The sequence below is a fragment of the Gavialis gangeticus genome, unplaced genomic scaffold (genome assembly GCF_001723915.1).
Source record: "Gavialis gangeticus isolate Ggan-Ray unplaced genomic scaffold, GavGan_comp1, whole genome shotgun sequence".
NCBI lineage: Eukaryota > Metazoa > Chordata > Crocodylia > Gavialidae > Gavialis > Gavialis gangeticus.
The window spans coordinates 76,381,083-76,393,733 of NW_017729022.1; the positions used below are offsets into that span (position 1 = coordinate 76,381,083).

Genomic DNA, 12,651 nt, shown 5'->3' on the forward strand with positions numbered 1-12,651 from the left:
GGGGGGGGGGGGGGGGGAACCAAGACAACTAGTCCATCTAGCCATAAAGAAATGAAGAGTGCTTGTGTCCCCCTGTGGTTTTAATACTCATATTGAAAACCTGGTTGAGAAACCACTGATACTAGCAATCAACCAGCCACAGAATTTGTACTCAAACTATAGTTCTTACACAATAAACGTTGTAATAACCTGCTTTAGGATGACATTTAGCTACACTTGCAAAAGATGTGATTCATCTCAAACAACACTATATATCCTAACATAGATTATACTGTAGATATGGATTTGTATTACAGCTGTAGCATCTGCACCTGTTGCAGGATGGTGGGATTCAGTGCAGAAAGTCCCAAGTGCGGAAGTGGGGAAGCAGTAAACCCATTTTTCAACTTGTAGTGCTTCATTTGAATCAACATAATTTGGAGCATGGCATTTCTTTAGCATGGATGTACCTTCACTTTCACTTCCTTGTGCTGTCCTAAACCTGTGGGTTTTCCAGTCATCCAAAAAAAACCCTAGATTTTAAACTTCCAGGATGCCTTCCCATACCACACATACAGTCAGAGAGCAAACACTATAATCTGATTGACCATTGGAGGACATCTTTAAACAAGAAGTATCCTCAGAGATAACCAAACTCAAAACCAAACACTGCTCATTACCTTCCTCCTGTGTCTCATTCATTCATGTAGCATCCTCCCTTCCCCAAGCCAACAGCCAAAGAGAACTAATCAATGCCTTAGAAATGCAGAGCAAACCTTTGACTTTCCACCCTGTTTTCCTGGTCAAATGTCATCCAAACAAAACAGTAATAGTAATGCTACTACTAATAGAAGTTCCTGCCTAGAAGAGGCAGGCTTCTCCTCTGTGGCCTCCTCCTGCCTAAATAGCCTAAGAGTGCTGATTCAGTGGTGCGCTACATTATGTATATTAAGTCCTTTTCCAGGGAAGAATCACTTTGAATAGGCTTGTCCTTAGCACTGACATCTCCTTTGTGCAAGCTCTGACAGGTAAATAATGCCAGAGTGATACTGTTGGACAAATGAGGGCTATTTATGAAATTAGCTTACAATTCCCCTTTCCCACCATTGCTATTTGCAAGTGGTGCCCTCAGGGAGTGTTACGACAGGACAGAAACCAAGATGGTTTTGAACAGAAAAGAAACTTTATATTTGATCTCTTTCATATAAGCCTAATGGAAAAGCTTGTGGAGCAGAGTTGAACAAGGAGAGCAGTGGGAATTTTTAACGGAGCCAAGTGGACAACTCAGGGGAGTTGGAGTTTTTCAAAGAACATAAACCTTTTCTGCTTGTTATGAAATTTCAGCCACATTTTAACCTTACTGTTTTCAGGAAAGGACATAGACTAGTGTTGTCATGATGTTAATGGACTTCACCTTGGTGTTTTGACAAGTACTGATCCCTCTCAAGAAGGGAGTTCAGCTGTAAATGGACCTCAGCACTAGAAACCCCCCTACAAATTTAATTTCAGAGTCCCATTGATTTAATTGTAGCAGAAACTGGCCCTTCTCTTGGTAGGTGAAATGAAAGGGCTTCTGAACCCCTGCCACACCCCTCTTCAAAGTGGCTCCATCAAGCAAGTCATCAGGATGGATGCTTGAGGGTTAACTCTCAGATCGTATTTAGTACCATCTTGGAGCTGATTTAGATTATTTAAAGCTCAAAACTCTTCACTGGGAAAACAAGCATGTTCCTACCTTGAATTAGCAATGCCTAGTTAAAATCAGGGGCCTCTTGCAAGGTGACGCAGACAATTTTGCCGTAGTTTTGTGATGCAGGCTTTGCTGTCATTGAAGATAAGGCAGTGGCCTGCAGACTCTGTACGTTTCTCACTTTCTTGTGATTTGAATCACATCTTTACTTATTATTCCAAGCTACGTTGCCTACACAGATTTACTTCTTGAGTTAAAATACAGTTGCTCTGAAAAATCCCAGAAAAGAAGGTACCATGACAGGGCTTTTAGGAAGTACCAATTTTTTTTCTGTACCAGACATGCTGTGGATATATTCACATCCTTTGGATTCTCTCTTCACTTTTGGTTTTTTGGTTGGGCAACCAGGAAACACTTCCTCTGAGTAAGATACCAAGAGGGAGTTTAAGACCTGCTTTCTGTAAGAGCACGGCTTACCAATAATCCTTCTGCCCCAGAGCTAAGGGACTATTGTCCTGTTTACAAAGCAAAACAGAAAAAGGGACAAGGACATGTTGGATGGGGATAATACTATAGGTACAGGAAGGTTTGCATTCTCTACCTTGCACAAGTGTTACAGGCTAGGCAGCCATGTGAAAACCGAAACTGTCAAATCTCAGGAGGGCCTTCAAGCACAGGCTCAGGGCATTGGATATCTTTTTAATCCATCAGCACAAAAGGGCAAAAAGAAAAAAAAGTTTGTTAGCACTGCTGTTGGGCCACGTTTTCCATTACTTAAGCCAAGGAGAAATGCTGCCATAGAGACCAATGGCTGATTCATTGTGTACAAATCCCCCTCTTCCCCTCCCTTCCCCCATGCGCATTCTGATATTTAAAAGAAAGGGAAAAAATCCAAGGCAAATAAAATTTGCTTCCAGTGGGTGGGAGCATGTATGAGGAGCTGGCTCAACTGGCATTTTTCCTATCTGCGTAGTTTTGCTTGGTGGTGCTTACACTTTGCGTGCGTGCTTGGATGTAGCTGAATGAGCAGCTTGTTACTTTGAGTGCCCTGCACTCTGCTACCTCATCGGGGGGTGTCAAGGCCCTGATTAGTGGTAGCATCCTGTGCTTTTTTAGTCACCGTGTAGACTCTCCAGCTTCACATTTCATGCAGGAAATCCCTGTAAAAATGTTTTATTTTCTCCTGTGTACAGGTGGGCAATGTTAGTGCCACAGTCCCTCCCCATTAGGGGAACACTGGGCATGTCTACACGTGCCCCTACAGTGCCGTTGTTACTGTGTCATCATTTACTATATGTATACTATACTATACTGTGCCATGCTGGTGGCGCACGGGTTTTTTAGCCACTACATCACCATAGCAACGTGCTATACCGAGGGAGTATGTTGCTACCGTGACGTAGCCATGGCATCACGGTTTGTGCCCGCCGATGCTACATTGCCCTAGCATGTTGCTACAGCGACATAGCATCACGTGTAGATGCGCCCCCTGACATGGGACACAGGAAAATTCGATGTAGAGTTTTTTTGTGTTTTGAAAACATGCTCATAAATGTGTCATTTTCTGGCGCAAACAGGCCAGACATAAGGCATTATATACTATTGTGCTGGTGCCCCGCATGCCTGACCTATAGTACACCTAGCTGCTTTATTCCCAGCCCTCTACCAGCCCTCAGCTCTGCTGCTGCTTGTCAGATCTGATGAAAGCACCCCCCACCAAAAAAAAACCACAACAAAACAAAACAAAACAAACAACTCATTTGAAATATTCACACCCCCAGCCTGAGGCAAGGAAGAAAAAGACTCTTCCTGTGCTCTGATCCAGTCTATTTATATGACCCCAACACACAGTGTTTGAAGGCTGAACAGTCACTCTGCCCCTATGAAGTAGGGGAATTTGATCGGCCCAATTTATAGATGGAGAACTGAGGCCCAGAGAGATTATGTGAATGCCCAAGGCAGTCTGTTGCAGATCAGAGAAATGAACACTGGTCTCTGAAGCCCCAGCTTAGCATGCTAAGTAATGGATCATCCTTCCTTTACCATCTTGACATAAACCCTCCTGTGCTGACCACTGACAGCTCTGCACAAGAGGAGGTTATTTTGCTTTTCAGGTTCTAATGAAGCTCTGATGATAACAATTTGCCACAGTTCATGAGCATCCTGTTATACTCTTTCCTTTTGCAGACCTGCGCAGGATGACAGCTGGCTTCATGGGCATGGCTGTGGCCATCATCCTCTTCGGATGGATTATAGGGGTGCTGGGATGCTGCTGGGATCGAGGCCTTATGCAGTATGTGGCGGGGCTTCTCTTCCTCATGGGAGGTAAGAATGCTGGCTTGTACAGAAAAATATTTTGTCTCTCAAAACCTTGTGTTTGGTTTCATGGCTTGGTTTTTGGGGATCTCTGGGGTCAAGTCCAGTCTCCTGCAGTCCCAGGCAACCAGCTGCCATAATCCATTCCACAACCTTAGTAAGTTCTCTCTTAAAACCAGTCAAGTTATTTCCTCTCACTCCTTCAAGTGACGGACTGTACTGGAACCATACTACTCTGCATTTATTCAGTGGTATGAATATTTCTATTGGAAATATTTTATCTAGTATAGTATGTCCTAGAATTGCTTTTGCTTTTTTCATGGCCACATCATCCTGGTGGCTCATAGATATCCTGTGATCATTTAATATACCCATGTCTTTCTTTTCCTCTGTTGTTTCCTGCCAATGTGTCCCCAGTTTACAGTGGAAATTCTTGTGATTAGTTCCTAAGTACATGACCTTGCACTTTGTACTATTGCATTGTCACCCATGTCTGTTATCTCAGTTCTCCAGCTCATCTAGGTCTTCCTGTGCAATATTCCAGTACTGTTCTGTAGTACAGATGAATCCTAACTTTGTGTCATCAAAAAATTTCATCAGTATACTCCTACTTTAAATTAGATTAGAGTTTAGCCTTATATGAAGAGTAAGGTGAATGATTCACATTGAACAGTTCAATTTGCCAAATGTAGCTCTTTTTTCTCCTAGTGGGTCCCCCCGCCAAAAAAATCAGGTTACAATTTCAGTTTCACAAACATGACAATTTGCATGCTTGTTCATGTGCATCATATTGTGATGCAGGCAGGACTATGGAGCATAGGGAGATATGTGTAGTTCCACCATCAGTAAATGCTTTAGCAATGGTAAGCTAGGAGTAACTCATATAACTGATACTTTTCTCTGGTGTAGTGAGACCAACAACATTACCTCTGTCAGAGCCCATCAACACATCCTGCATTCAGCTAACACCATATGCAAACACATGTTAACCTGTGTGTGGAGTGCTTACTACACATATTCAGTACTTACAGATGTACGGGTAATAGGTCTGTCAAATTAATGTGATACTTTTATGCAATTACAAGCTTTCTCAATAACTGTGTTGATGTAGGTTGTTTAGATGTCTGGAAGATGTTTGACTTAGTGCCACCTGACATCCTGATGTTTAAAAAGCACTACTTAAAGTCAGTACCGGACAAAGCTGCATCGATTTAAATGCTGGCTAACTCATAGAATTCAACACAAGAGTTGTTCGTGGAGAATCACCATAGTATGGGGGCATTTCTGGTGGGTCTGAATATGGATTAACCCTTAATTCAATGCTACTTAATTTTATCACTGACCTGAAAGAATGCTAATGAAGTTTGCAAGTGTCACAAAGATTGGTGGACAGGTGAATAATGATGGGGACGGGTCAGTTATACAGAGCAGAGTGATCTGAATCTCTTGGCAAACAAAATGGATTTTATATAGCTAAATGCAAGGTCATGCCTCCAGAAGCAAAGACTGCAAGTCATGTTCACAGGATTAGGGACTGTATTTTGGGAAGCAGTGACTGAAAAGGGCTGAAGGGTCATGGTGAGTAACTGACTCACCGTGGTCTTCTAGTGCACTGCTCTGTTTAAAAATGCTAACATTATCCGTAGCTATATAAATGGGAGTATTGAGTAGGAGGAAGCAGGTGATGTTATCTCTGTGTGCAGACCATGACTAAAATAGTGCTTCTAGTTCTGATACCTGCATTTTTAACAGGAAGTTGTACGAGTGAAGAAGATTCAGAGAAGAGCCACAAGAATGAGTGGAGGGCTGGAATATGTGCCTCGAAAATGAAAGATTTAAGATTCTCATTTGATTTCGCCAGTTGAAGAGAAGGTTAATGGCTATATTGATTTGTCTAGAAATATCTACACAAGGGCCACATCTACACGAGACAGTGATAGTAGCGTCACGTGGCAGGAAGCGTGATGTGGCACTACTACGCAGTAGTCTCAAGCCACTGCGCTGTCAGTATCATGAAAAAGCTGTTTGTCGGCACTACTGCACAGTAACTCTGGTCACTGTTTATACAAGTACTAAATGACTGTGCAGTAACGACTGCACAGCCCGCGTCTCATCTAGACGCGGCCAAGGAGAAAATATCTGATACTATGGAGATCTTTAATTGAACAGACAAAACAACATGCAAGATCCAGTGGCTGGAAAATGAAGTTGGACAGATCTGAAATAAGACATGCTAACTATTTTTATTTTACTGCCCATATTCTGTCAGGATATGTGATGTTTGTTATTAATAGAGATACATCTGTAAGAAACTTCTTTCCAGCTTAGTCATGACATGGGTCATAGTTACAAAAGGTTATACGCCTTTCATGTGGTATGCTCTGTACCACTTACTGTACCGGCTACTATCACATCTTCCCTGATTTTTTTTAATGACAGAAACAGCAACTTAAAACTCCGACCTCAGGCAAACTGCCAAATTAATAAAAGACACGAAGAGAGGCGTCTAGGCGGGAAGTCGGGGGATTAGACATCTGTAAATAACTACCACCTGAATGATTTCCTAACCTTGGGGTCACTTTATGTTCTCATACTAACTCATTTGGTGGAGGCCTTTTAACCACAAGGCATGAAGCCAGGGGGGTGCAGTGGTGCAGTTGCATTTCTAATCAGGCAGTGTTGAGGGAGTCCATTGCCTTCATAGCAAGAAGTCAGTTGACCTCATGGCTCATAATCTATCTCAGAGATTCCCAAACTTTTTCTTATTGTGTACTCCCTTCCAGATTTACCAGCTGCCCACGTACCCTTACCAGTATACGTTTTATATTTTAACCTCTTAAATGCCAATTATTATTATTATAATGAAAATTAAATCCTTCATTATACAATTTCTCCTGCATACCCCCCCAAAGATGTGTTGCATACCCCCAGGGGTCCACTTACCACAATTTGAGAACCCCTGATCGACCCGATTCCTTCTAAACTGTGCAATCTACAGGGGTTAATGACCCTCTCTCCTTTTTAATGGTTTTGATGTTCCACTAATCAAGCTATCTTTTCTTCTGTGTTTCTGCTGTCCATTAGCTGCTCCTGGTAATGTAGCTTCTGTTTCATAGCCCAAATCTAGCTAAAAACATTAACTCAGATGTGGAAATAACTTTCAATGATACACTGTCAAGATGCTCAAGAAGGCTAGACTTTGCTTTATGAATCTAAAAAAAGATGTAAATTTAATTCTGATAACTACAGGACTAATGGAACAATGCCTTTTGATTATTTTTGCCTATTTTGTTGGGGTTTTATACATAATATATGATATAGCAAATTAATGCACATTTCCTAAAGAAAGTTATATTTGTTTTTGCTTCAGTCTTAAACAGAAGTATTTAGCCTTGGGCTCTTAATTTATTAGTAAAGCTTCTAGTTCCTTTATAACTGGAGAAAAATATGTGTTGTGATAAGGCATCACATCATCTGCACCCCCTTTTTCAAATCCTAGATCTGCCCATGTTAACCACTGAAGTGAATTGTTTCCTTTGAGTCTATTCCTGGTAGTTTTCCATTGACAGACAGGAAGCTATTAGTTCTATGAATATTTTGATTGTGCTCAAAAATCAGAGCACTGATTCACTGCAGTTTCGTTTGGCTATCTTCCGTTCCTACTTTGGAAGTGACCCTTAGGGGTGATTATAACCTACGACCTTTGAAGCCAATGAAAAGAATCTTTGGTAGTCTAGTATCTATTATCTATTACAGGGGTGGGCAAAATGTGGCCTGTGGGCTGGATGTGGCCCGCCAGGCCATTCTATCTGGCCCATGGGACGCCTAAAAATGTAGAAAATTAATATTTATCTGCCCCAGCTGCCTGTCATGCGGCCCTTGATGGCTTGCCAAAACTCAGTAATTGGCCCTCCACCCAAAATAATTGCCCGCCCCGATCTATTAGAAATTGAAAATTTTCTGCCCATAATGGGGTTTTACTTTGGGCATCCTAATGGCATGTGTTGTTTTAATTTGTAAGGAAATAGCCCTTTAACTGCTTCTGTGTTAAATATTTTTGGTGAAGATGATTGTTCAATGTCTAGGGATGTTTTCCTTTTGACCATATTTCTCTCTAAACTTATGATCTTCATGAAGCATAATGCATGTGTGTGCTAAACAAACAATGCTACATCTGGATCCCATGAATCTAGCAAATTCTCTGTTTTTTACTGATTTCTTTTTGCCAGTCCATGAGAGTGTCCTTGATCTAACAAATTAGGAAAATCACCAAAATAAGTCATTTGTGAATTGTAGGCCATTATCTGTTATTAGCTCATCTGGATTCCCATGGCAAGCAGCCATGATCTACAATGTGTTATTACATTGTTATTCAATGTGTTTTGCAACAAGTTTAAAAAAATCCTTTAATAATTCATTTTTCCTGCTTAGTTCAAATGTATCTGTAAGAACAGGAATAATGAATAACTTGTGGTTTCTGGGATTATTTTACATTTGGCTTTTTGTATTTATTTTGGTTCTTACTTGGATACCCTATATTTGATGATAGCATTTGTCTAACCATAGAAGGATATTTAACCTCTTTTCTTGCACTTCAAAATTCCCAAATGGATATGACCACATCTTAGTTGGTGGTACTATGAGATAGTGTCCTTTGGACAGAATTGCATCCCACACAGAAATGTCATCCTCGTAGCGTCATTAACTTTATAACATGGGAGCTGCAAGGGTTTTCCATTTGCTAGAATCCAACCCTCAAGTTTTGCAGAAGGTGGTCATTTTGTGCTTCTCATCTGAAATAAAATCTGACCATTTTGGAAATGGGTAGCACTTAAACTATATTTACTTCAAGCTCCTCTTCTTGCAGCTTCTTGCTTTATCTTTGTATAAATATTCTTCAAAGCCTGCATGCCATTAGAAGCTCCAGACTTGTCCTCAAGTTCCATACTTTTGCAATTGCATTAACATTTTCTGAAGCTTAGATGAGACGGTTTGTGTCATGTGGCTTCCAATTGTATCTGCTTCATCTGATATCTGCCCATATGATCATATTACTAAAATATTTTCCTCAAAACACACACACACACACCTTGCCAGCATTTCCTTTCCAATCTGAGTGCAATCCTGTTGTGTTTTCAGTGTTATGAAAGTATATGACATAAGGTGATAACTTTGCAGATTGCTCAAGCCACATGAATTTTCATTGACTGAGATCTTTGGCTCTTTGTTAATAAGCATATCAGTTCTGCTGCTTCTCTGATGACTTTTTAAACATTTTCAAAGTTTTTTCTCCCATTCATCATTCTATGCCATTCCACAACATCCTCAGCCAAGATTCTGAGATTACATACTTGTAATATTAAGCATGAATTTGCATCAGTATTTTAATATCCCCATGAATCTATGTGATACTCCTTGTTCTGTAAATTTTAATATTGCAGAATTACCTCCACCTTCCTTGCCTATAATTGAAATCTTTGGTTACTCAGTATGTGTCTTTTATAACTGAATTAACTCAATCCGTTCAGGCATCTCCTCCTGCTCAACTTGAGAATCTTTTCGTGTTATTCTGAAGAACATTTTGCCATGTCTTGTTCTGGCACTCATCATTTTTACCCTCGTTCAAAGGTTGGCAATAGTTACTTCCATTCCATGCAGTCCTCAAAGATCTGGGTGGATGGTGGGTGAAATCATGTTCTATCAAAGTCACTGGCAAACTTGGTGTTTTCATACCCATCAGATACTGAGACTATCCTACAAGGAAGTTGTTTACCATATATCTGGTGTGATAAGTTGGAGTGCTTTGGAGGTGTAGTGTTTTACACTTAATATGTTGACTTTGACATGACATCTTCAGAGTTCTCAGGAGATAGTGCTCATGTCAAGTGGCTGTACTCAGATCTATCTGTGTTCTTAAGTTGTTTGGTTTTATTAGAGTGGCCATCCTGATAATTCACTTAGTTGTCATCTGTTCACTCAATGCCATTGCATGTAACCATCAGGTCAAGTTCCACTTTTACTTTATGTTTCAGCACTAATGAGATGCTATGCAGTTTGTTGGAGCACTGAGATCTATAGCAGGTTGAACTCTTACTTTATGATTATATCCCATTACCTTCAGCATCTCATTAAGATATGTTAGAATACCTTGTATTCTGGTCAGTAGACACTTAGAAATTCGTTTGATCATCAGCATGTACAGCTTACCCAGTCGTTCAAGAGCTTTCCTCTTTCAGTGTTTCAGACTCAGCTGAGTGGCATAGATATGCAAATACAGCTAACTTTGTGCTTACAATATAAAATAAGCTTGGTTTATTATTTTCACACAAGACAACTTGCTCATTTTTATGCAGGTTCTGATTTCATTGCACTCTATTTTGAAAGGTGCTTTTTGTTCATCTGTTTCCAGGGTCAAAAGCCATAGGCTGCAGAGCTTTTCTTTAAATGAATTAAGAGATCCAACAAAACATCTTATATCATCATCATTGTGGCTTTGTCCTTCAGATGCAGATTAATGCTTTTTGCTTTTCTACTTGTATAATTTGGATGGAGAATGCCACACTTCTGCAAAAGTCTTTTTTATTGCATCTGTAACACAGCATCTCTTGTAGCAGGCCTGTTAGCTCCACGTTTTATCCAAACACATCTGGTCTCTACCATTTGTTTATCCTTTTATTCTGTCCTATACCTTGCCCTTAAAATTAGATCCAGTTCTGTTTTTCCACTGCTTGCTAACACTTTCAATGGAGAAACAGAGATGCCACTAGCCTTGCAATTATTCCATATTCTTTGCAAAATCTACTTCTTTTCATAACCTTGCTTTGAACCAGGTATACATTTTACCACCAATAACTGAGTTTCTAATTAATCTATTGGCAAATTATCCCAGCTACTCAAAGGTTCCATAGTCATGTGATTCAGTTTTATTATAAGCGTCTGTAATAAGATGATCTGCAGTCTCACCTGGCAGCAAATTTCTTGTCTTTGCCAAATGACAGTCCTATCTGAAATATGGGGTTCTGGATATGCTTAAGTGACCTTAACTAGGAGTTTGAAGCCACTTCTTCCATGTTTTAGAAGGTACTATAGTCCTTCTGTGGTTGTTTGTCTGCCACATGTAGCTCTGTAATGGATTGCTTTCAGTTTGATTTTTCTATACTAGCACTTGCTTCCAGAAAAACTTAGGAATGATTTGACCACTTCTTCCAGTGATCTGTTAGTTAGAAGGAGTCTGGTTTCACTGCTTCCATTTTCCCCATAAATTTAGTTTCCTTCTGATACTACATCAGAGAGCTGTTATGAGACTGATTTTTTTTTTCCTGCCTGGCCTATTCACATGACATGGGTCAGGGCTACAAAAGCTTTATATCCTTTTCACATACCAGAGGTCAATAACCACTCTCTGCAATGGTTGCTGTTACAGTGGAGATAAGCAGAGAAGGAGGGTGTGTGAAGGAGAAGAAAGTTAAAGACCAGTATGCAGGTTGCCAGCACAATTCTGTGTTTTATTCTAGATATGCAAAGCAGGGATGTTTATTAAAGAAAAAAACAACCACTTATAATGTATGAGATGCTGCTCACATCTGCTTCTATATTCTGATCTGGGGGAAAAACAACTCTTCAGAAGCTTCTCTTGTTCCTTATGCTCTTCAAAATAATTTGTTTTACAGGTTTTATGACTTCCCTAAATTTGGGGGTTAGTAAATCCCTTCAACAAATTGTTTGATTAGAATCCCAGTCAGATAAAGGGATTAAGTGACCAACGACTTCAAAACAGAATAGCTTGCTCTCGCCCAAAACATGTGCATATTTGGTTTTCCTCAGTTGCAAGGCTTCGGGGTGAACATACAGTACTGATTTATGTAATACTTTTTTTCTGTATACGTATATCAGTGCCAACCAACTTCTAAAAATTCCCTGTTGCTTTTGAAAGCTCACTGATCAGGATGACCCTGAGGGAAGTAAATCACATTGAAAATAGGACCTTCAGAATAAACTGGATCATATACAGGAGGGAGCGTGCACCATTGCTTGTCAGTTTTGGTGGGTTATATATCAGCACTGTCTTGTGTATATCTGTTCTATTTTTTCACCTTGCACATGTGTACCCTCCTTTAGCTCACAGATAGAGGCTTGCCTTTAAAGAGACAAAGGTTATGGGTTATATTTTCTCTGTGCTGTGCATACATGCAATTAGATGCCAGCCACAGCGTCTGTATGTATGCAGCCTGGACTGTTACCAGCTGTCAAGTCATTTGTGTTTGGAATTTAACTTACTTTGAAAGTAGCATATGATGGTGCGTATGATAGAGCCTTTATTCCACTTGACTGTGGGGCTCCCCTCTCAACAAAAATAATCATTTTACTGCTGAATAATTTAACAAACAAAAATGTAATGATTTAGTGTAGCAAGCCTGTGGCAAAGCTCTCTGATTGAAATCTCCTAGGAAGATATAAAGTACCTTGATAACAGTTGCCAAGAGGAAGAAAAGAGAAAAAAAGAGATGAGATAAAACTTGGTAAAGTTCACCTGTAGAGTATAAGGGCTAATAGGCTGGTAGGGATTTCTGTTCTTCAGCAATTTTTTGTGTTTGTTGTGGTCTTGACCCATATTAATTCTCTTTACATTTTTATAGTGGACAAATCAGTAATTGCTATAAGGTTAA

At 40.1% G+C, this 12,651-nt stretch overlaps 1 protein-coding gene across 1 annotated transcript in view; it reads left to right on the forward strand.

Moving 5' to 3' along the window:
* TMEM178B (transmembrane protein 178B) overlaps window positions 1–12,651 on the forward strand; it is a 426,401-nt gene that overhangs the window by 388,927 nt on the left and 24,823 nt on the right. The window contains exon 4 of the mRNA XM_019515429.1: window positions 3,857–3,994. Within this exon, the coding sequence (XP_019370974.1) occupies window positions 3,857–3,994 (138 nt within the window). The remainder of the gene's footprint in view (window positions 1–3,856; window positions 3,995–12,651) is intronic.